This window comes from Raphanus sativus, chromosome 4, assembly GCF_000801105.2.
Source record: "Raphanus sativus cultivar WK10039 chromosome 4, ASM80110v3, whole genome shotgun sequence".
Taxonomy (NCBI): domain Eukaryota; kingdom Viridiplantae; phylum Streptophyta; class Magnoliopsida; order Brassicales; family Brassicaceae; genus Raphanus; species Raphanus sativus.
The window spans coordinates 33,030,327-33,056,221 of record NC_079514.1 but is presented as its reverse complement, the minus strand read 5'-3'; the positions used below and the strand labels follow the sequence as shown (position 1 = coordinate 33,056,221).

At 31.6% G+C, this 25,895-nt stretch overlaps 3 protein-coding genes and 1 non-coding gene across 5 annotated transcripts; 1 reads left to right on the top strand and 3 right to left on the bottom strand.

Moving 5' to 3' along the window:
- Positions 1 to 1,539: 1,539 nt before the first annotated feature.
- LOC108854550 (calmodulin-binding transcription activator 3) lies at positions 1,540 to 6,855 on the bottom strand. The gene is made up of 14 exons (XM_018628140.2): positions 6,507 to 6,855; positions 5,729 to 5,848; positions 5,516 to 5,631; positions 5,298 to 5,386; positions 5,137 to 5,179; positions 4,842 to 5,052; positions 4,647 to 4,745; positions 4,275 to 4,558; positions 4,135 to 4,192; positions 3,665 to 4,044; positions 2,910 to 3,592; positions 2,294 to 2,819; positions 1,894 to 2,211; positions 1,540 to 1,799 (listed from the first exon to the last, which is right to left on the bottom strand). The coding sequence occupies exons 1-14, from the start codon at positions 6,544 to 6,546 to the stop codon at positions 1,671 to 1,673; spliced, it is 3,096 nt and encodes a 1,031-aa protein (XP_018483642.2). The 5' UTR covers positions 6,547 to 6,855; the 3' UTR covers positions 1,540 to 1,670.
- Positions 6,856 to 7,655: 800 nt separating this feature from the next.
- TRNAR-ACG (transfer RNA arginine (anticodon ACG)) lies at positions 7,656 to 7,728 on the top strand. Its single transcript has one exon. It is a non-coding gene; the product is annotated as a tRNA-Arg (tRNA).
- A 62-nt stretch (positions 7,729 to 7,790) lies between these two features.
- LOC108849350 (uncharacterized) lies at positions 7,791 to 9,200 on the bottom strand. 2 transcript variants are annotated; one of them, XM_018622896.2, is made up of 5 exons: positions 9,020 to 9,192; positions 8,866 to 8,942; positions 8,577 to 8,712; positions 8,265 to 8,501; positions 7,791 to 8,189 (listed from the first exon to the last, which is right to left on the bottom strand). In XM_018622896.2, the coding sequence occupies exons 1-5, from the start codon at positions 9,110 to 9,112 to the stop codon at positions 7,926 to 7,928; spliced, it is 807 nt and encodes a 268-aa protein (XP_018478398.2). In that variant the 5' UTR covers positions 9,113 to 9,192; the 3' UTR covers positions 7,791 to 7,925. The 2 variants fall into 2 exon arrangements, with proteins under 2 accessions (XP_018478398.2, XP_056863324.1); XM_057007344.1 differs by having other exon boundaries at positions 8,265 to 8,712; positions 9,020 to 9,200.
- Positions 9,201 to 21,073: 11,873 nt separating this feature from the next.
- LOC108853628 (probable F-box protein At5g04010) lies at positions 21,074 to 22,177 on the bottom strand. Its single transcript, XM_018627040.2, has one exon. The coding sequence runs from the start codon at positions 22,011 to 22,013 to the stop codon at positions 21,153 to 21,155; it is 861 nt and encodes a 286-aa protein (XP_018482542.2). The 5' UTR covers positions 22,014 to 22,177; the 3' UTR covers positions 21,074 to 21,152.
- Between the last annotated feature and the right edge of the window lie 3,718 nt (positions 22,178 to 25,895).

The following is a 25,895-nucleotide window of genomic DNA, read 5'->3' as shown; positions in this document are numbered from 1 at the left end:
CTACAAAAATCATAAAAAAAAATTTCTACAAAAAATTGAGAAAAAGTGTATTTTGTGTTTATGGTCATGTATTTTCTGAATCATAAAAAACCATGATCTTCAAATGATTCTCTTGAACCAAATCAAAGTAGACAAATTAAAGGGTCCAAATCTTTTAGAAGCTATTCAAAAGCAAACACTTGGACTTTAATTTGTTCGTGTAGTGCTTTGGTGATGAGAATCAATTCTGGTTAACTTAAACCACGTGGTTATGTCAATTGAGAAGTCAAGATTGAAGAGGATGGTTAATCTGGTTCAGCAAGGTGGTTAACTCATGGTTTACGGTTTAGAATATCGACTTAGTATGTGTAATCGAGGGTCTGAACTCGTAAAACTCATGTCATTTAATTTGTGTGCTTTGATTTGGTTTAGGAGAATCATTTAAAGATAATGATTTTATTTCTGATCAGAAAATTCCCGACCCATAAACATCAAAATATAGTTTATTCTTGAATTTATATTTTTCAATTTATATTTATTTTATTTAAATTTAATTTTTGATTTTATTTTGATTTTTATGATTTTTGTGCATTTTTATGATTTCTTTCAAGTTTTTACTATTTTTTATATTTTTATTTTATATTTATTTATTAATAAAATAAAATAATTATTTTGTGATTTTTTGTAATTGATTCTACTGATTCTCGTAGATTATAATAAAATAAAAATCATTATCTTGAATTTATATTTATTTTATTTAAATGTAATGTTTTATTTTATTTTGATTTTTATGATTTTTATTTATTTTTTGGGATTTTTGTGATTTTTTCAAGTTTCTATTATTATTATATTTTTATTTTTTATTTATTTTATTAATAAAATAAAATAATTGTTGTTGTGATTTTTTGTAATTTTTTATGATTTTTTTGAATTTTTATGATTTTTTATGAATTTTTTATATTTTCTGTATTTTTCTATTTATTTATTATTAAAATATTTTTTTTTAAAAAAACACCAACACGTCATCAATTTTGACCAGTATCGGTTACGTTTTTGACTTGATGTACAAGTAAGCCAGATTAGAAGTTTAATATGCTAAATTTGTAACTTGAGTGTTTAAAGTGATTGTGAAATACTCAAAGAGTTTAAAGTGTAAGTGGCTGCCACTTTGAGGGTCTTCCCACTAAAACTGAAACTCAGCAACACCAACGGAAGAATATGTAGACACCGAGTAGTCGAGTACCCTCTCTCTGCGAATATGGTTCATGTCGGAAACTGTCTCAACCATGGTCACTATGTTAGCCTTGTGAAACCCCATTTAATCATATTGGCTCTTCATTGACGATGAGAACGTTAAAATGACTGAAGAATCTCCTGTTCAAACATTCTTTGGGTCATCACGGGAGTACACAAGCAGTTGCATATTATTCTACAAGAGCCTTGGAACAAGGTAGAGGCTTTCTAGTCTTCCGACAACATATAGTCTTGGAAAAGCTGTCTTGTACAGTGTGATGACAAAGGAAGGATACACTATTTGGTTATAAGTTGATATAGTTCATATCGTCAAATATATAAATTAATCATGAATGCAGTTACAGAACAAGATAAAAGCGTGTGATTACATAAGAATTTACAAGTCTAATGAGTCCATAACTATAAGAATATCTCACATAGTAGGCTTGAGAATGGTTTCAAGTGTTCCACAAAGTTGAGGGCATAGGCATCATCAAAGTGTCATCATCTCCCAACAATGCCTCAATATCTATCAGATCATCATCAAAACAAGCTGCTTCTTCTGAATTTGCAAGAGCCTTTTCAACCTAAACAAAAGATTTTAAGTTTCATTACACAAAGAATTAAGCACAAAACATAAAACACCAATGATGATGACATCAGTTTATTTACTATCATTACCTTGCTTTCTTGGATGTCGTTGACCACATTTAGTAATCTGCGGTACTGATCTCTAGCTTCAGGATACTGAGCCATTGACTTAACTCTTGCAAGAGCCTTTTCAAGCCTTTCCTCTGTTTGCTTTCTACCTTGTTTGAAAAAATCATCATCTTCTTCTTTCTCTGTTCCATCTTGCATTTTAGTAACAAGTGCGTCTGACTTAAACCCACGCAGACCAGCTCCTTTCCTTCTCCAACGCAATATCACCTTCTCTAGTATCCCCACTGACCAAATAATCTTCCTGTAGTTTTTTCTAACCTGATAACCTCTCACATGAGCCTGCACGTTGCCAGTTTTAAACCGTTAAGCAGTTCATTATCACAACTAAAACGTATGAAGATCATTGGTTTGGTTTATCTACCTGTATCTTGATGATTCTTTGACGAGTAATCAAGTAATCTTTTCTTCCCTTGTAACCACGGAACTTGTTCTGAATCCGGATGGCAGCAGCTTGCACGGAGTCATCACTATGCGCCCTTCCTTGTTTGTGTGTTTTCGGAGCAAGCATTGAAAGAGCACGCTCTTCCGACATTCCCAGCTTCCTGTCTCCCAACTCTTTCATCTGCTTCTTCTGGAATGACTGAGCCCTGAAAACCTGATGAATCCGAGCCGCTGCTTGGCTAGCGTTACGTACAGCCGTGAGAGAGTCTGTTAATGCCGAGCTGGACGGGCTAGGAGCTGTCTCAACCGCTGCGTTTTTCTCGTTTAGACTGAGCAAAGAAACATGTGCTCTCAAGGCATACTCTGAGAGATAACCAGCGATTCCTTTATAGCCATTAGCGTAGGCTAGATCAGAAGGTGTGCTTCCTGATGGGAAATCCGGATTCGGGTCAGTCAAAGTTCCAGGTGAAGCACCGAGAGCTATGAGAGAACCAATTATCAGCTCCCTGAAACATGCAAATAGAGTTTGTTTCAGATACCAAATCAATCAAAACAAAAGAGATAATGAAACTAGTGAACTCTTTCTGTTGACTTACCTGCCAAAGAAAGCTGCCCAGTGAAGTGCAGTCCAACCATTTACATCGCGAAAATCAACGCTTACACCAGCGACTATCGTCGGTTCTAATGCCCAGTTGTAACCAAGAGCAGCAGCAAAGTGTAATATACCTTGACCACCTTCGTCCAACACGTTAGGACCTTTTCCACCTTCTGCTATCTTCTGTAAAAGCCATGAGTGCAAGCTTTCTTTAAGAGCTTCCTGCAAAAGGTTGTTCTTCATATTCTCTTGGGAGATTTCATTCATTAGCATCTGATCCAACCCGTCATCGTTCTCGAAAAGCAGCAAGCTAATCTTCTCGCTCACTTGGGACAAATCACTATCGTTCCCGGAAAGAGAAGTGTTGGGGCAATCAGATTTTGAGCATAACAGTTTCACAAACCTTGCCTCGAGACTTTCAATAGAATTGCAAGCAGTGGAATCATCTGTTTCTCTATCAAAGACTTGAGACTCCAAAACCTTGTACTCGAATTCACGCACTTCACTGCATGCTAATCTGTTGGAACATGTTACATAAAAGGGAACTCTTCCAGCCTCATGCATTGGAGCAACACACTCGAGTATACCATTAGCTATAATATCTGCTGGAACTTCTGTTTGCCCAAACATGCAAGACCACTCTCTAGTCTCAGCCGTCTTTAAGAACTTTCCACTAACAAGAACCTATAAATTTGTGAAAAAAAGAAAAATAAGTTTTTGATTCCCCCAAAAAGAATAAATAGATAGTGTTGTTACCTTCACTTCACAACCCACATAAGTCCAGTTTGGAGCAAAGTCGATAATGCTAAAGAGCTGTTCCTTTGATAAGGAAGGACTCATAACATATCCATCCAAGTCCCTCCTCGAGTTGTGCACATTAGAGACGTCCTCACTCTCAACTTCTTCCCAGTAGGCTGTGGAACTCGAATGAGTAAAAGACTCGTTTGTGTCAGCGATTACACCAACATCTCCAAGTTCTCCAAGCTCTTTGCTCATCCAGCGATTGAAACTGTCCATTTTTTTCAAGCCTTCTTCACCCAATGCACCGTCTAACAGATGCTGTTTCATCGTAGATAGATATGGAGCTTTTTCACTTGAAGCTAAATTGCTTAGCGCATTTGGCTCTATATCTACAGCTGATACAGCAACAACAAAATTGAATGTTAGCTTTTAAAAACATATATATTTCCAACTTTTTATTGAAACAAGCTGAGTGAAGTGTAAACCTTGTCCTTGGAACCACATTGAATGATCAGATGTAAGTCCTGAATTTAACTCTTGAGTCTGTAGACATTTGAAAATATAATATCATTCAGGTGGCCAATGATCAATCAAAAACAAGGAGTTCAGATACTACTTTGTGTACCTGGCTTTTGACCATGGACTCCTGTAGACTGGCGAAATCTTGCATAGTAAAAGAGTAGCTTTGGAGCATTTGATCCAGCACTTCATGCTCCCTGTGAGGCTGCATAGGTAAACCTTCACCTCCTCCAGAACCACAATTTCCCAGTATCTCTTCCCAGGTTTGGGAATCAATGGATTTTTTGGTTTTTATGCTATTTGTTACAACAGGGCCGTTGATAGTTCTGCTTTTTTCTACCATAGTGGAAGAGGGGATTGTGCGAAGGTCTTTCTGATAGCTATCCCTGGCTGCTTACAAAAAAAAAAGAAGAAAAAAACTCAAAAACCATATGCCATTTTGTAAAGTATCAAATAGTAATTACCAGTAGGAGCTTACGCGTCAAAAACATCTGATAGTAAGGATCAAAACTAGTAGCTGGAGGCTGCTGAAGTGCTTGATGTGAGTACAGTATGGAGCTCCCCTGCTGATTGTATGCTGTAGAATGAAAGTATGAATTACGTTATGCATAAGATAGGATACTACTAAAGTAAATCATCCTCCACGTGACATTATGTATGAGAGAAGAATCACCTGATTCTGCATCTTCAAGTTCTGGGGTGTGAACACCATTGACACTTGCTGAGTCAGTAGCTTGTGAATGATTGCTGTGATCATATTGATTAATGCTGCCGGAAGCATAACCATTACGTTCACTGGTGTAGACTTCCCCAGTTTCTTGAGAAGATGGAGCAGAATCTTCAGTCCTTTGCATCCGGTTATAAGAAGTAGAAACTCTACTACCCTGATTTCATTTACAAAAGTGTCAGCATCCTCAAATGAAAATAACAGAGAAGAGAAGTGAGCTAATAACAGGAAGAAGTCAAACCTTAACTTCGAGATAATGGACAAAAACTATATGGGAAAGCTCTCTGCATCAGGTAACCAACAAAAAAAAAACAATAATAAGAGACTTAGTAAAAGAGTGAGGGAATCAAAAATAATGATTAAGTTCCTAAACAAATGTTTATATTGTTATAATAAGCTTACTCCTGAAGCATCCAATAACTGCGTCTTTGAAAATTTTCATTGTCCTGTCCATGCGCATAGTAACAATGAAGAACATCAACGCTTCCCGCCTGCAGGGGATATTCATGAGCAAGAGAAATCACTAATAGGCACCTTACCAGCATATTGATGATATTAATATATCAAAATCGTATCGGATAAAAACATCACAAATAAAGGAATATGATTTGATTTAATACCTTCAACCTCTCATGAGCTTCTTTCACTGTCTTTCCATCTCTTTTCTTCCTCCAGTTGTGACCGTCTTTCCTGAAGTATCTGAGCACCTTTCGATCAAACAGAAAAACAGATCCACCTGAAAAATTAAGACAGGGGACTCAGCATGAACATCATCATTCTTAAAAACTTTAACAAAAATGGGGTAGTAGACGAGCAAGAGGGATGAATCTTACTGGCCGGTGTAGTAGGTGGCTCGGTAGAAATTTGAAATTTTTGGTAATTCTGTAAGATTTCACAGATTTCAGGAGGACGAAGCCATCGATTACGTGCTTCTGAGAGTATTTGGCCAACATCTGTGGAGGAGGAAAAAAAACACACACAAAATAAGTATAATCTATCATAAAGGCTTTGAGTTTAGACACTTTTATCTGTAGAGCTTTAAGGCACTGGCACTCTATAGTACAGTGCATTTAGTTGGTAGCTGCAAATTTAGTGTAGCTAAAAAAAAGTCAACTTCCTATCAGAAAGCAGCTAACTCACCCTATGATTACAGGGCAAAATAGTGAATCTTTTAGCTTATACAAACCACATAAACAATAACTAAACTTACTTAAATGATGATTAAGACTAAACCAAGAATTAGATTAGATTTGTATTTAAACTTAAACAAGTATTACAAGCAGACCAGGTAAGTGAGCAGACCCAACTGAGCAGAAAAAAAAAAAAAAAACTTTACAAAACGAATATTCAGATAAAATATACTTTCAAGAAGAAACCATCAGACCAATCAATACTCCTCATGGATTAAAAAAAAAAAAATTGATACTTAGACAGAAATCTCCAAGTTTCATATAAGTTGTACACCAAATAGATCGAAAAATATTAAAGATTTAACTTTAAATATATATATATATATATATATATATATATATATATATATATATATATATATATTTGACCCAGAAAAAAATACCCAAAAAAAAATTAAAAATACAACTCTGAATAGTTCACCTAATTCGCTATTAGGGCTAAAACGTCTTGCTTCCGCCATGGATTCCTTTTTTACGATCTCAGTGTCTCAAAGCAGACATCAACTCACTCGCAACAAACAAATAAAAACAGTAAAGGTGAAAGCTTTCTTCTTCTTCTTTCTTCGAGAAACAGAGTAATCTTTTTTTCTTTGGTCAGCCAAAACAGAGTAATCAAAAGAGGTGGAAACGAGAATAGAAAGGATCAAAGTGAAGATGAGAAATCGACGAAGGAAGCATCTGAGTACTGAGAGAGAGAGAGAGAGAGAGAGAGATGGCCGCCGAAATTGAATTTCTAGTCAATTTCCTCTGACGCAGCTTCCGCGACTCTGCCTTTTTTTTATTCATTCATTATAATTAATCTTTCTGTATTAAATTATAAATCGGGTTGTTCACGTGTTCACACTATATCCTGCTTTTATAATTCCTTTGTAATAAAGCTGCTTGATCAACTTTAATAATATGTTTTATAAAATGAAAAATATTAATTCGGTGTACTATTTTCACGGACTCTGATTACAGTGATTCTCTTAAACATACTAAATAAAGTTACCTAAATATTTTTGTAGAAAATTCCATACTAATCTGGGTGCAACGGCAACCTATACATTTTCAATCCAGTTTGGCAATGCTCTTTGACGTATTTTAAGCCCATTAAAATTTTCTAGGCGTAGTAGTTAAGTTGGCCTATAAACTTAAGTAACTTAAGCCCATAAGAGCACACATCAATAGTCTTTTCACCCAAAATATTATTAAAAAACAAAAAATAAGAGTGTAGGAAAAATGGAGGAATCTTTGAACATATTTTGAGAAACCCTTTTTAGAGGATAACTGTTTTTTTTTGGGTTTTGGGTTTTGTTTTTGAAAATCTATTTTGTTAACCAATCAACATTTTAAAGAAAATGGATAACATTGTAAGGTTAGGTGGTGTTCAAAAAAAAAAAAGGATAACATTGTAAGGTTTCACTTCTTAGAGGTGGTGTCGATCAATCAAGGTCAGATCAATCAACAAACAATCGAGGTCAGATCAATCGAAGCTCTGAAGAGAAGTCTCAGCCCCAACCACTTGTTTGAACAGCATTACCTTTGTTATGAGTCTTCTTGACTTGTCCTTTAACAAAAAGAACAAATAGACTCCATGGCCCAATGGATAAGGCGCTGGTCTACGAAACCAGAGATTCTGGGTTCGATCCCCAATGGAGTCGTTTACATTTTTTTGTAATCATGCCCGAGTCGTTTACATTTTCTTGTAATCATGCCCGAAATATGAAGTACAAAAGGCGTACGTTTTATATTATAAAATGAGACCATAGTCGAGACACCACACGAACACAAACCACTTTGGTCACAGCATCTTTAGGAAAACTAGAACCCTACGAAACCTAAAACTTGGAACTCATTTTTAGATCAACGAAATGCTGCTCTCACCACCCGGAGGCCTCCTGGCGCCACCATAGTAATCCCTATACTCAGACTTGCCGTCTGAAAATATATTGTTTCCCCTCATCTCCCGCGATTTAGCCGAGCTGTGCATCTTCTCCGAATAGCCAGGAGGGACCTTATCGGATTTGAAGATACCGTTGCTCGTGAGTTGCTGAAACTTGGGGTTGTTGTGTCCCTTCCCTGATGACTTCACAACATGTTCTTCACCGTTACGGCTTTGCCCCTGTTAAAAAAAAAAGAGATGCAATTGTCAAACAAATGTAAAAAAAAAAAAGAAATAACGAACTTAGTTCTTTACATTGGAGGCTTTAGCAGATTCCTCCATGTTGTTGTTTCCTTTAACTTGTTGTTTTATTGCAGGAGGAGAAGGAGATGCAAAGATGGTTGCTTTGCTCTGCTTCTTTTTGCTCTTGGAGTCAGCCTGTGTTTGTACAGACCTGCCCAACTCCTTAAGCTTAGCAGAAGAGGTTGTAGGTTTCTTAGGAGTCGTCACAGCAGCGTTGTCTTCGCCGCCGCTGAAAGATATCTGACTATCCTGCAAAAAAAAAAGTAAACCAACCATTTCTGAATGAATGAATCCACCATGGGAAGAGTATAAATAAGAAGTTACCTGATCATGATGGTAATGGATTCTTGAAGTGTGGCTTGGATAAGCGTTGTTAGTAACGTTACCATTATCAGAGAAGATATCACTACCAGTCATTTCCTTTAGCTTGTGACCACAACAGTTCTTCCTGTATGATACACTGAGAAAGGTACTCGCAAACATCAATTCATATATATCAGACGAAAACCCTAAATCACATTTCGTTTTAAGTAAAATTGATTCTTCCTAATTTTTCAGTAAAATTGAAAAAGATGAAATAGTGAAATCGGAAAGAGAGATGGAAATGGTTTACTTCTTGTTAAGCGATTCGGCTTCCTTGTTGGTGGTTCTACCACCACCGCCAAGGACGTCGCCGATGTCATCAGACGGCTGCGAGAGAAAAAAAATTAGAAATTGATAACTGAATCAGACGACGAAGGAGGATGATGTATCGGAGGAGGACGGACCTGGTTGGAGGGGTTAGCGGAGGAGGAGTGGTGGATCTGGGACCAAGAGAGGAGATCGGCGGTGGAGTGATGGGGATCGCTTGATCGCTCCATTAACCTCTCTTTTGATTTGATTTCGTCTTTTTTTTTTTCGTAACTGTAAATAGTGCTTGTGAGAAGGCTTTTTTTTATCTATTTTTTTTTCAACAGCTTTCTTTTTCTAATTTTAGTGAAGACTGTTTTTTGTTTTTAGACTTTATAAAATTTAAATTAAGAATTGACAACCCAGCGGTTTGGTTTGTTTATATCGACAAATTCGATTTATTTTGGTTTGTTTAAGAATTATTAAACCGGTTTGGTTGATCAGATACATCACTAGTTGTTTGGGACCATATAACTCTTATAAACTTAAATAGAGAAACTATAAATTTTTCCTCTCCCTTCTCTCTAGAAACCTCCGCTTGATCTTGCCGACTTATCGGCTCCGGTTGTTTCTTAGCGCCGGAGCCGATCCGTCTTTTTCTTTTGTTTTCTTTTCCTTCTCTCCCGGATTGATCTTTCTAGTTTGAAGTGAGTTGGATACTTGTATCCTTCAGATTTGATTCTATCTAAGAACCTTGCATGTGGCTTTGATTGAATTGCATGTCGATTTTGAGCTTTATTTGGCTCATACCAGGTCTCGATCTTCAACTTTCTCAGTCTCTTGAGCTTGGTTGTTCTTGGTTTTGAGTTGTTTCACTCCTTGTCATTAACCTCAAGATCCGATCGAGATCTTCTCATGCGTTTGGCTTCAATGGGCGTTTCTATTCTTCTGCACCATCATTTTCTGGTTGATGACTTATGAACAAGACGTGTTCTGTCTCCTGGAGTTTGAAGCTTGGTCTATCAATTGCATGTGCTATTTACCAAAGGAGGAATCGCAAACCAGAGATTTATCCAAGAATGGCTACCTCGCTTTGCTGTTCAAGAAGCTCTGTTAATCATCATGTTTTATTGTTCACTTTTGGTGAATGTTTATTTTGATCTGTATACTTACTTCTTCTAGTTTGCTTAGGTGTTGTTCTTGTGGTTTCCCTTGTCTGGGCTTTAGTTTCTGGAAAACCTTAGGTTTGTCCAGCTTTCTTTCCAGAGTCACTGATGTGTGCTGCTGGCTTTGCATCTCACCAATGTATCTCCTTGTTCTCCTTTATGTTTGAATGAATGCAGTGTTTAAAAAAAAAACTCAAATAGAGAAATAAGAAGTTGGACTTTGGATATATAAATCATTTATATTTATATTTTATTATCTTTACCCACGAGTTAAAAATATAGTAACAAGAAATAGTTCATCTTCTGTGGCCTGTTGGATTACATTTTAGTAGTTTGCTGGTATGAATGATCCTAATTTTTACTGTTAAAAAGCTCTATTTGACGGATCTAAGCGTGTCGTCATGCTATCTGTATGCAAACCAGAAACAGCGTAACTAGGGGGATGTGAATACAATCAGAACAATGACAAACTATGGTGTATTTGTATCATACATTTCATATACATCTCTGTTCGAAGGACTATACACACTACGATTTGGGTTGACGACTATAATACGGTATGTGATATCCCCTTCTTATTAATCAAGAAACATTTTTAAAAAGTAACATTTGGTTTGTAAGTTATTTACGGGTGTGCCATGCTGACGTGTCGGCACCATATTCATTCTCAGCCCATTTGTATATTTACCCTCAGCTCACTAGAATATTTACATACGTCTGCCATTGTGATATAATATACTCTCATCGTCAAACATTAATATACTTCATCGAATTATTTAGCATTCAATTTCCGATTCATCCGTTTATAGCAACGTTAATATAATTGCGTGTATGACTTAAATGTTTGAATTTATTGTGTTTTGTTTCATGTGTTTATATATGGGAAACTCGGCTGGTGGACTTTAACTTGGTGTCAAATTTGGTGAGTACTATGATTGGCAAATATATGATCATTCCATGATATAATATACTCTCATCGTCAAACATTAATATACTTCATCGAATTATTTAGCATTCAATTTCCGATTCATCCGTTTATAGCAACGTTAATATAATTACGTGTATGACTTAAATGTTTGAATTTATTGTGTTTTGTTTCATGTGTTTATATATGGGAAACTCGGCTGGTGGACTTTAACTTTGTGTCAAATTTGGTAAGTACTATGATTGGCAAATATATGATCATTCCATAATGATTAGGCAATTTATGATCCTTCCATAATGCCTAAGATTATAAATCTATATATAATGATATTGGTCATTCCGAACATTATGAATATTTGAGAGCAAATGGAAGTGGCATTATACTATTTTTTCATTACATGTTGTTTTTTTACATTTTGTTAATTATATTGTTTGAACATGGTTATTGTAAGACAATTAAGTAATTAAGTAACAATTATATTGTTAGATATACAGTCTCTTACATCAGTATTATTTTGTCTTCCATATATATTTCGTAGAAAATATGATTATGCATATATGGCAAAAACTGATATATAGGAAGATCATTAATATATTGATTCGATGTATAATTATTAACCGCATGCTTATCATCATCCAACCCTTACCAAAAACAGAATCCATATACTTAATAGGGGGATTAATGAAAACCGTCATACTTTATGGGCAAGACATTCATTTTATAGTTTTGGTAAGATTGCTTAAAGCATAAAACTCAATTGAGGCTAATATATTAATGCGTAATTGACAAATCAATCATAATAATAGTTTTTAAAAATCTATACTCGGTTTACTATTGGAAATAAAAAAAGATTAGAATATGTTCATACTTTTAGTATTACACCATAATATTAATACATATATCAACATATATACTTTTAATATGAAAAATACTTTAAAAGTCATTTTTATGTATTTTACATACATCACCATAAAATACTTTATAATATGAAAATCATTTATGTATTTTAAATTTAGGCTTGGTTTGTTTGTAATGATGATTTTGATTTGACAATTCGAGATTGTCTCAAAAAAAAAATTAGTTTGTATGTTATGTAGGATTGTAATGATTATTACTCATTTTATAGAATATCTAATATGGCTAATATGTATTTTAAATTTAGGCTTTCTATGTATGTAATGATGATTTTGATGTGACAAATTTGAAATTGTATCTAAATAAATAAATTACTTACTTAGCAAATTGTATTTAGTTTCCATAATCAGGATTTTGATTTGACATATATTTGACTAGTAAAAATAAATAAATTTGTATTTAGCAAATACAATTTACTTCCTTTGTTAGCTAGGATTGTAGTGATTATTACTCAATTTGAAGAAAATCCTTGGAATAAATTAAACATAGTAATAGTTTTTAAAAGGCTACATATTATACAAAATTAATATGTTCGAGTCAAATTCATTTATGTATTTAAAATTTAGGGTTTCTATGTTTGTAATGATGATTAGTAATTTCGAGTAAAATTCATTTATCTATTTTAAATTTAGGCTTTGTATGTTTGTAATGTTGTTTTTTGATTTGACAAATTAGAAATCAAATCTAAAAATATAATTGGCAAATATACGAAATTGTATTTAGTTTCCATAATATTTGCTACATCCTTGCAAAAATAAGTAAATCAACCGTATCACCTCAGCTATATATACTCGAGTCAATTCATTCTTCTCCAAACATCATCTCTCCATTTTCTTCTTGAGTAAGCTTTTTCATCTATCTCTTCTCTCTCTCATTTTTTCATATTTCTCTTTCCAAACTCATCTAACATATATCGTACCGTTTGGAGATGAGATTTACATGTTTACGTAAATCTCGATATTGTCTTAGCTAGGTTAAAATTTGTTTGTTGTCTTATATAATCATAGTTTAGAAATATAGATATTGTCTTAACTAGGTTAAAATTCGTTTGTTGCATAGTTTATGTTGGGGTTTTCTTATTAGTAAAGTTTGGCTTTCAATATATCAACATGGCAACGATATTTTATCACTACAATCTTATAGTTTAAAATGAGATTGATCTATCTTAGTTTAGTTTGGGATCTGTTTTGCTACTAAAACCATTTATAACTAAATTTAAACCATTTTAAATGGTTTTTCATGTTTTGCATAATTTTAACCTTTATTTAATTTTATTTGTAAATACATGCAAAATCAAGACATGTCAAGTTCCAAAGATCTGAAGATGAAGGAGGCCGTGGTTGATGACTCGGGATCAACATGGCATGATGGTTACAAACAAGCCCAAAGGGAAACGAGGTTTCATTACCGTGCCGTCCTTCAACTATTCAAAGATCGCTATGAAGCTGTTAAGGCTAGACATGTGGAGGAGGTTGCGGTTGAAAGACTCCAAGCCAAGGTCAAACGAGGCTTTTATTTTTTGAAACCATTTAAATCCATGTGGAAGATTAAAGTCAAGATCATCCGTTTATGGAACCAGTATTCAGCTGCGGGTGGTGAAACCATTGAGCTGGTTTTCGTCGATGCATGGGTAAGTTCCGGTATATTTGATTGTTTTACTTACTTTTGAGATGGTTATTTTGATTTATAAGAGGGTTATATTTTCATAAAATTTCATTTCTTTCCACTTCTTTTTAGGGAGACAAAATATATGGAACCGTCAAGAAAGATGAAGTGGGACAATTCAGAGATGTGCTAAAGCAGGGTAAAACCAAACTTCTCATCAACTTCACTGTGACTAATTGCTCCGGTCCTTATCGCACAACCAAACATATGTACAAGATTGTTTTCCTTCCTACTACCTGTGTCCGTATCTGTGAGGTCTTGCCTAATAGCTTAACTGGGTTGGTTCCGGTTAACTAGCGTGACGTTTTGAATGGTACCCTCAATGAAGATTTCTTGGTTGGTACGTAATTTATACAACAAACTATATACCTATGTTATAATATGTGAATCTCCAAACCTTTTTTTTAGTAAAATATTTGATCTTAATGCAGATGTGATTGGACAAATTGTTGAGTCTCTCATATTGAGGTTGTTTCAGTGAACGGCAAGGACACCCAAAAAATGCTTTGGAACTACAAAATCACGAGTATACAGGATTCAAGTATTTTCTATTTTTTTCGGTAGCATGTATCTCTAATTGTAGAGGACTAATATTTATCGTATTTACTACTCTATCATCTAGGGACGACCGTCTACCCTTAGTTTTGTGGGGGAAGTTTGCGGAGGATATCCGTGAAGCTGTCCAACTGCGTTCTGTGAACAAAATCGTCTGTGTTGTGAGGTTTGGAAAAATCAAACAGTGGAAAGGTAAACCTACACTTACCTAAGTGATTATACACAACTTGGTTTTCATAGTTAAAAAAGTGTAGGTGACACAATGTTTGTTGATTGTTGTAGGAGTGTGAAGCATCTCCAATGCATACAACGTCTCAGACGTTTCGCCACGTATGGATGAGCTGGAAGCCTTTTTTCATCTGTAAGTTTTATATCCGATTTGATTATATATAGAATTCTAATTTACAAGATTTGATTGTGGTTTTTTAAAAAGTTTGAGAACACTAAGCATTTTTTGTAATTAATGCAGGCTACCGAAAGGTGATTTGAAATTAACTATGGTTGATTCTAAACCTAGCCTTTCATTGTCGAATGAAGTGTCTGAGAAGGATGACTTTTTTATTCACACACCTAGGAAAAAAAATAGCAGAATTATTTGAATCGAAACAGGTTATGATTCATTAATGAAATAATACCTTTGTCACAATAAACGATACTTTATTCTTGCTTTGTGTTTGAAAACTATGAAACTTAGTTTCTGAATTTTTTATACCATTATGTGGAGTTCCAGATAACTTATTTATTTACTCTTAAAACTTTGTGTACTTGCAACGTACAAATTCTTTAAGACACTTCCTTTGCAAGTTCTACTTTCTTATTGGTTTTCTTTGTCGGTATATAAGAAGGCGATAGGGATGGATTGAAATCCGTTTGGTTGGATTGTAGTCGGTTTGATTTAACTCTCTATTTCGTTTCTCTCTAACTTATCCTTAAAGATACTGGTTTAATCTCATGCTCTCGTTATTTATTGCGTGTCAAGCAATATAGTGTAGGATTTATAGCAAAGTTACTGTAATCGGAAGGAAAATCCTTTGATATTAAAAGCTAAATTCTAAAAATCTCATCATGTTCCTTTTTATTGGCAGTGATCTCGCAAATAATTCTATATTTTACCAAAAAATCTCATTCAAATATTACATTTATAAATTAGCAATCTTTGGAGAGATTATTAGCCATAAATTGTATAAAACGAATTACTTTAAATAACGTTTCTTCCATATACTCTTGAGATATCGATTATGTATATATATAAGTACCTTACTCAGACTATGCAGAACCATCTTACAATCGATGAGGTCTGTTCACACTTTTCTGGTTGACTTGAATCGAGAGATACATGATCCTCACGTTTGTGTTAGCGTGATAACCAAATGGGTCACAATTACCGACACCATGCTCAAGAAAACAGCCATAGTGTTCGTCGATCAGCACGTAATATATGTTATATATCATTCTTTATATGTCTTACTATTTCTAATCTATATTCACATTTCCATTTTTTTAGTAAAATTGCTATATTTGATTATATTTAGGTTTTTTTTCTGAATAAGGGATCCACTATAGAAGCAACTTTATACGAAGAGCTGGAAAATTTATACCATGTCACCATGAATGAAGGTGATTGGTTTGAAATAAGAAACTTCGAACTAACGCATGCTTCGGGTTTGATACGTTTGACCAAGAATCGATACCACATTGTAATGTCGACTTCTGCTAAGATCGTACAAATTCAACCAAAAACACCGAGCAGCTACTTTTGTTTTTCAAAGTTTCTTGACATCGCCCGTGGTCTGGCCCATCCAATGTACTCTATAGGTATAAGTATCTAATTAGGTTCTTTAGTCTTAGTTGAATATATTCTGATATTATGGAATTATCAGCTATGTATTAATATTTCGTTCTAAGTTTTTAATATCTTAGATCTTTATGGAACTTTGGTTGGAGTTGGGGAGCTCCAGCATTATCAGGATGAAATTTATGGGGAGATACGATATAAAATAAATTTCTCATTGATCAACCTCGGGTAAGTCTGCTTGTGTAAACATAAATACATATTTCCTCTTAATTTCACTAATGCATCATTAGGGGTTCGCAATATTTCCTTTTTGATCGTCGCTTTTAGGTTTGACGAAATCAGGTGTGCTGTCTATGGAGACATGGCTATTGAGTTTTACCGTTTATGAACTCAACAAGTAGTTCTGTTGTTCTATGTGCTTTGAGTTTTTGGCGTATTGAAAGGGAGGAAGGTAACTTGCAAGAATTTTTTTCAAGGTTTTGTTTCTTTATTCTATTCACTTTTAGTTTCAGTTAATAATAAAGTGATTCTTTTTATAGGTAGATTCAAGAATGTAACAAATATCGAAAGCATGTCGAAAATACTGATTGAGCCTGACATTCCTGAAATCACAGCACTCCGAAAGAGGTATTAACATACCCATTGTGAATCAATCGGTATTTTTTTTGTTTAAGAAACATATATCACGAATAGGTTAACCTATTTTAAATACGTCATTTTATTTGATTTTCTCAAGATTCCGCCGCCCCCATTTTGAAGTCTTCTTAAATGATTTCTGGAAAAATCCATTTCTTTTTTATCCAGTAATACTTTCGGAATGCTTTACATATATTTCATATTTAATGTACTTTTTATATGGTTTCCGCAATTTTTTTTTATATTTTCGGGGGATATTTATGAGTGGTTTTTATATTATGAAATTTTTTAACGGTACATGATGATTAATTTAAGATTTATGTCTAATAGATAGGATGTTCTATGGTCGTTAGGTGATAATGGTTCTTCATTTTAATGTTTACCATTTATACTCAGGATTTAACTATTGTTATCTCCTTAATTTCACACGCCAATATAAATGTCGTATACCAACATCATATTTATTCAATGTTAAAATGAACAATTTGTACTAATTCGGTAAATTAATTATTTATAATTCATAACTGTAAAAAAACCGTTACAAAACTCTCACCCCGCGCAAGGCGCGGATCTTATCCTAGTAGATAGATATTTAGAAACGAGGTGGTTTGCCCGCACATGCGGGCATAATTTTCTTTCAAATATTTATTGATGTATATTTATTAATTCAAAAAATCATTATAATAAGTTATTATTTATGTTTTCAAAAAATCTAAATTAAACATCAAACTTTTATACAGTGAAACTTGTATAAATTAATAATGTTGGGACTACACCAAAACTATATTTTTTTATTAATTTATAGAGAATATTAATTTATCGAAATACTAATTGAACCAAAAACTCAGTATGAGACTATAAAATTATATTAATTTATAGATTATTAACTTAAAGAGGTTATACTGTATATGATCAAATATTTTGATAAAAATATATATTTATTATTGTATTAGAATTTTTAAAACACTCACATACTTGAAATATTTTAGAAAATATATTTATACAAATGTTTTTCATTGATTAATATTTAATTGTAAATTGGTGTATATCTTAATTTTTAACTTCTATTATTAAAAGATAAATTTTCAAATAACAATACAATATATAAGAATTATCTTTTTATTTCTGACAATATTAATTTATAATCTATTATAACATATTAATAATAATATTATTAAAGTAAAATTCGTTTTTTAAGTTTTAAAATTGAAAACAATATTTCCAGATACAACACTATATACATAAGAATTATTGTTGTACAATAAAAAAAAAATATATATATATATAAGAATTATTATTTTTATTTTTACAATATTAATTTATAATGTAATATAACATTTAAATATATTATTATTAACTTTAAATTCGTTTTTAACTTTTAAATTAAAAATATTATTTTCAGATGACAACATAATATATATAAGAATTATCTTTATATTTTTGAAAATATTAATTTATAATCTAATATAACATATAAATAATAATATTACTAACTTGAAATTCGTTTTTAACTTTTAAATTAAAAAATATTATTTTCAGATAACAACATAATATATATAAGAATTATCTTTATATTTTTGAAAATATTAATTTATAATCTAATATAACATATAAATAATAATATTATAAACTTAAAATTCTTTTTATCATATAATAAATTATATATAAAATTATTAAGGGTAACAAAGACATTATTTTCAGATAACAACATAATATATATAAGAATTAACTTTATATTTTTGAAAATATTAATTTATAATCTATTATAACATATTAATAATAATATTATATATTAACTTAAAATTCGTTTTTAACCTTTAAACTAAAAAATATTATTTTCAGATAACAACATAATATATATAAGCATTATCTTTATATTTTTGAAAATATTAATTTATAATCCAATATAACATATAAATAATAATATTATTAACTTAAAATTCGTTTTTAATTATATAATAAATTTTATATAAAATCACTAAGGGTAACAAAGACATTAACCGCTCTAACTTTTAACGTGGGAGCTCCGTTGCGAAAATTTACTTCGCAAATAATAGTATAGATAGATAATTATTATATGTGTATATATATACTATTAATTATAAAAAATAACAAATAAGAAAGAAAGATGTAGATAAACACATGTAATAATTAACTTTTCTTTTTCCAAAACGGTTTTTAATTTATTTTGAGATAATTTCTATAATCTATACTATTATATAATTATTCATGAAAGATATCAAAACTTTAATTAGTTTAGCTAAAATTAAAAACCTTTATTAAATTATGACTCAGCCTAAAATCATGGATAACATGACAAATAGGCAAAATTACTTTTTAAATAATAGTATAGATATTTCAAATATTTTATTAATTATTTAAAATAATTATATTTATTGTTTTAGGGTTTCGTGGTTTTTTTATATATAATAGCTATTTAGACTTGAGTTTGTATTTAGTTTATGATTGATTAATAAAAATTGAGAGTTCTCTCTTTGTTCCTTATTTTTATAAAATTACTTAAGGTTACTTAAATTTCTATTTATTTATCTTCCCTTTTCTTATAACTAAGAATTAATATTAATATTTTTTAAAAAAATTATCAAATTGTTTATTATGTTTAAAAGCTAAATCTACATATTATGCTATCAGTATGAATTTTAAAGAATTAAATAAGTGTATTTCAAATACATATATGCACATAATAAGTATATAATAATATATTTTCATTGTAAAATTGGTAAATACAAACAAAGTTAGACATTGCACATATGGAGCAATCTTTTATATCATTTTAATAGAAAGACAAACATAAATTATGATAAATATATTCATATCCGTGTTGTAGTAGTTAATAAGCATCGAAAAATCTATATTTACATTTTTAATGTTATGATTAATAAACAGTTTAAATACATTTATAAACATATTTATAGATTGACATATATAAACAAAGAGATATCTAAATATTAGTTATTTATAAGAAATTCTTGGGTTCACCCCTAGAGTGAACATGTAGGTTCACCCAACAATAGGATTTCGTTATTTCATATTCAGTATCTTTAAAAAAAAGAAACAAAATATTGTCAATTTATATTATATTTTTAAATTAAAAAATAAAAATAAAAAATAATATTAATTGCAAACAAAAACACATTTAAAAAAAAATATTTTTAATACCGTTAGCCAAATACTAAATCATAAACCCTAAATCCTAAACCCTAAACTCTTGGATAAACCCTAAACTCTTGTAAATCTCAAACACTTGGATAAATTCTAAATTCTAGGGTCAGGATTTATCCATGGGTTTAGGGTTTACCCAAAGGTTTAGGATTTACCCAAGGGTTTAGGGTTTAGTATTTAGGATTTAGGGTTTAGTATTTAGGGTTTAAGGTTTAGTGTTTTGCTGACTATGTTAGAAATATATATTTTTTTTAAAACCAACGATTTAGAATTTATCCAAGGGTTTGGGGTTTATGATTTAGGGTTTAGAGTTTAGTGTTTTGTTGGCGGTATTTAAAATATAATTTTTTTTTTGCGACTACAGTTATTTTATATTTATTTTCTATTTGAAAACATAATAAAACTTGATAATATTTTGTTTCCTTTTTTAAAAGATATTGAATATGAAATAACGAAATCTTATTGGTTAGGTTCACCCTCACCCTAGGGGTGAACCCAAGTATTTCTCGTTATTTAAAGGATATAACTTCTGGTTAATGAAGGATGGTAGTGAAACTCACATCTCTCATCATTCAATTTTGTCGGTATTTTCTTTTTTTAAGTAGGTTGGTAAACAATATAATAAAAAGGAAAACTAAACATGAAATTTTAATTTTTCAAATTATTAAATAGAAAAAAGAAATCAAAATAGAAAATGTTAATAATAGCATCATACATAATTTTTTAGTTTGTAATTAGCCAATGTAATAATTAACAATATGAATCTTACTTCTAACATAATGTCATCTATTTTTTTGAGTGTTCATATTCAGCATAAGTATGGAAGGTTTTGATGAAGGAAGTGTTGAGAAATCAGTACACTGCGAGTTAGGGAGACCTGATCAGGCTTATCACAGATTCCACACAGAGCAAGCTAAAGCTCTTCACTATAAGATATGTGTTCCTTCCGGTCAACAATTCATACTATTTGGAGAGAAAGAAATAGAAGAAGGCATGAGGAATCTCCCTTACCGGTTAAACTTTTAATCAAGATGATTGATAAGAATTTGAGGAACAAGTTTACCATCATGGAGAAGAAAGGAGATGTCGCTTTTGAAGAGGGAATGACATATTGGTTTGACACAAGATAGAACTATCAAGAGGAAGATGGAGTTTAGGAAATAATGTAGGAAAAGATATATTCTTTTTCATTGATCATTCTTTATAGGTTACACTTGATGTGAAAAGGGATTTTAAATTAAAACATAACTCAAGCTTAATGAATACTAACTTCTCTGTTCCATGGACTATCGTTTTCTTAAAAGGGAAATTTATACTTGATTAAATTTCATTATTACTATTGAGTACATAGAAAAAGAGGGGGACAACAACACTAAAAGGAAACTTATATATACAGTCTTGCTAAGCCATCTACTCAATCGAAGATATACTCAGAGACTATTGTAAGAAAATCATTCCAAGAAAATTCGCTGAAGATATCTTAAAAACCCGTCAAGTAACAGAGATCCCCAGCCGTCCGAGTCTACTATCGAAAACCCAATCTTCTCAAGAACATCCTCGTTAAAACTTGGCTTGACGTCACCTACTAGCTTGCGGTTACACTTGTCTTCAAGTTTCTCGGTGAACCACCCATACTTTGTGTCCAACGTTCTTGAAGTATCCGCTAGCGTGAAGAAATTTCCCTTGTACATGACTTGCCACGTCATCCGCACGTCTTCTTCACCGGCAGTAATAGCTGCGTTGCTTACGTCGACTTCGATACGGAACTTGTCGTTAGGACCAAACACGAGATCTTTACCCGTTTCGTAAACCGATGATTTCTTTGTTTTAGTGGAAACGTGGACGATGAAGCTGAGATCAGAGAGTAGTAACTTGACGGATTCCGCCACTTGATCTTTGCGGCGGCGTTTCGCGTCCGTCTCAACGGCGGAGACAAGGTGTTTGTACGAGATAGTTTCGGTGTTTTGTAATACGACCTCGTAGGGAGAGGAGCGCTGTGAAGACCTTGAGGTTAAGAGAGCCTTCCATAGATTGTCAGAGGAGAAACACTCTAACCACGTGGTTGAGACGCAAGAGGCGATGGCGAGAGTCTCAGGCTCCATGTAAGGACCAAGAACGCATAGCGCCTCCCAAGAAGGTGGATGTGGCTCGGTATGTTCATGTTCGTCGTCTTCTTTAGGCACAACCATAGGTGCGGCTTTCTTTTGAGTGATCTCATCGTCGCGTTTGCGTTTCAGGGGGTTCTGTTTCACCGCGGAGGGAGAGGACAAAACAGGTGCAAGTGCAACAACGACGGAGGTAAAGGGAGACATGTCGAAGTTATCTGATTTTTCTAACACTTTTTTTAGTTTGGACTGGTTCTATACTTCTATGTTATTGATGATCACTATTTATAGGCAAATGGCAACCTTTTTATGAATAAACCTAAAGTAATGGCAACTTTTTTATGGATAAACCTATAGTAAAATTGGAAATTTTAATGATTTGTTAAAAGATAATTGAAATATTATATTCTGTTACAAAACAATATATTCATGATTTAATTAGATACGATTTGGATTGCTTAGAACGTTCTTTGTATATGGATTCGTATCTCTCCAAAGTTTATATATTTTCAAAAGAGTGAACGATATTTGGCTACTTAACTTCTTTATCTTTTCTTTCTAATTTGTAACTCTCCTCTCAGTAATTTGAGAGCCAACAGTTTGTTATGTTGCCTATTTTCTTTTCATGTTTTTGAATTATATATAGACTGAGCACGCCCCCAAGATTAAAATAGAAAAAAAAAAAGTGAATAATAGGAGAGTCAGGTATGGGATGCGTAAGCCACATACATATCTACTAATAATAGGAATCTCAAACAATATTGAAAAGTTATTTGTTTTTATAAGATTTTTTTTTTGCTAAAAGTTGTGTCTTTTCATTATATATTAAGATGTGTCCTTTTATTATTTGTTTTAAGAATTGTATATTAGTTAGTATTTAAATTTAAAAGATATGACTATTTAAATGAAAAGTTGTGACTATTCATATATATATATCATTTCAAAACAAATACCTTTAAATTCAAAAGATGTGATTATTTAAATTGAAAAATTACGACTATTCATATAATTATCATTTCAAAATAACCACTTTTAAATTAAAAAGATGTGCCTATTCATATATATGGAAAGTTGCATCTCTTCATTTTATACAAATATTTATGTATTTTCGTTTTTATTATGCTTATATCTATTTATTAATATTTCATAAATATTTGTAATTGTTTTATATCTAAAAATTAGTGTATTAATATGAACTTTGGAATCTCTTAAGTTTTATACATGAAATTTGCATCTCATAATTTTTTTACATGAAAAAAACCCAAACAATGTTGAAAAGTTGTGCATTTTTATAAGAATTTTATTTCTTGTTAAAAGTTATGTCTTTTTGTTATATATTAAGATGTATCTTTTTATTAATTGTTTAAAGAGTTGTGTAATGGTTAGTATTTATTGAAAATATGTAACTATTTAAATGAAAAGTTGTAACTATTCATATATATATATATATATCTCATTTCAAAATAACTACCTTTAAATTGAAAAGATGTGACTATTTAAATTGAAAAATTGCGAGTATTCATATAATTATCATTTCAAATAACCACCTTTAAATTAAAAGAAGTGACTATTATATATATGGAAGGTTGCATCTCTTCATTTTTATACAAATATTTATGTATTTTTGTTTTTATTATGCTTATATTTATTTATTAATATTTCATAAATATTTGTGGTTGTTTTGTAAATAAAAATTAGTTTATTAATATGAAAATTGAATCTCTTAAGAGTTGTGTATTAGTTGTATCTAAAATATTGAAAATCCGTTTATACATGAAAGTTGCATCTAAAAAAAAACAAAACAATGTTGAAAATTTGTATATTTTTGTAGGAATTTTATTTCTTGTTAAAAGTTATGTCTTTTCATTATATATTAAGATGTGTCTTTTTATTGTTTGTTTCATTCTTTGTCATCTATTATATATTTGTTTCAAGAGTTGTGTATTAGTTAGTATTTAAATTTTTATACAAATATGTCTGTTTCTATTTTTGCATATTACACATATATAATGGTTTTGTAATACTAACTAAATTAAATTGGGTTATGAGGCGTTCGTAAACGACATAATAAACGATATATTTTGATTTAAGAATATTTTAATGTTTAAAAAGAGATTTTTTATTATAAATTGATATAATTTAAAATTTTAGAGTAACTTGCCTAAATTAATAAAATATGTAGATTTTTTATTTATTCTAAAGTTATATAATTTAAAAATTTAGAGTAACTTACCCAAATTAATAAAAGATGTATAATTTTATTGGTATTGATGTATTTGTATTTTAGTTGTAATTTAAAACTACAAAATATACATTTCTAATATTATCTATAGATAAATATAAATACATATGTTCTATGTTTTGACATAAAATTTATTGAAAATAAAATTTATATTTTACATACATTTGAATTATAAAGTGATATATTTATTTATAAAAAATGAGTTTCCACGCGATATCGCGTGGATTCATTACCTAGTATATATAATTCCAACTATGAGAATTTACCTCTTACGTGAAATAAACAAGGTATCTATTGCGTCCAACAAAACAAGAACTACGCTGATGATACATAGTTAGTCTCTGCAAAATAACAACCTACAGATACCCCTAGTACATGAATCCATCATTGTACTCTCAATCTCTACCACCGGGAGACAAGTACAAACGTCTTTTTACTCTGCAATCTCCGAAAATAGATGATAAGTACAAATAGTTTTGTACCTCGCAATCTTTAGAATTAGGCGACCATCACAAACCTCTATCTACCTTGCAATCTCATACAACCAGATTTACATATATAACAACTTAACATTTAAAAGGGAAGACGACCTATTTCCCCACCATAACTATGACATAGTAATGAATGTACACAAAGTTTCGACCTCATCCTAATTGCACACCACCAAAGTATAATAACCTATTTCCACATATAAGGAAAGTTCGAAACTCGTTTCCCCACAGACCAAGATTTGGCTTGGTTTTAATGGTTTATTACATGGACCGATAGTAAACTAGTTATATTGGTAGACCTCGAACCAGATAAAGATCCGACTATGGACCAATTTAAACCCGACCCGAAACCCCTTTAAAATCCCCCAAAATCGAGTTCATGTGCTTAGAACCCTAAAATTCAGAGAGAGATTTCGTTTCCCAAATCCTAAAAAGTATGAATCGTGAATCTGGAAATTCGAGTGGAGTCTTTAGCGCTCGAGCAAGAGGTCATGTTTTTGGTGTGGAGAATTAGTTATCCCCTTGATATCAAATTCGAAGGCAAATCCTTACAGGATTAATGATTTAGGGTTTGTAATTTGTTTAACTCAGATCATGGGTTGGTTGATGTTAATTTAATCGGGTTTTCATTCTTTAAACGGGTCATAATTGGGTAATTTTTGGTTTAAGTAGGTTAGTCATTGGTTAAGTTTAGGTTTAGAGAACACTAACCAATTTTAAACCGCTATTTGTTGGTATTAGTTCGATTTTCAAAGTTTAGGGAGAAACGAGTTTCAAACTTTCCTCGTATGTGGAAATAGGTTGTTATATTTTGGTGGTGTGCAATTAGGATGAGGTCGAAACTGTGTGTACATTTATTATTATGTCATAGTTATGGTGGGGAAATAGGTCGTCTTCCCCTTTTCTCTCCATTTAAAACAAGCAAAAGTTGAATCCTATAAATCCATTTCTCCGATTTAAGAAATCATAATACAATAGATAAACAAGATTCCAGTCAGATTCAATTCGCACAGAGAGAACATGTATGATCTTATATTATCATAATAATATTAGTTTTATATTAGTTTATAAAATATATTGAAAATAAGCTAAAAACTGTAATAAAAACAATTTTTTTTAACAAAATTTAGTTACTTTTATATTTTGTAATAATTAGTTTATTATTAAAATTTATTTTAAACTATAATAAAGAAAATATACAACATAAAATATTTTCATCAATATGAGCAGTTAATGATAACGGGCGTTAACAAGTGTTATCATCTGGGCTGACGGAGTTAAAAGAACTAACGTCGGTTAGTTAATCTTCCCAAAAAAAACTTTATATTCCCGGCGATCTTATCAGCCGCCGGCGAC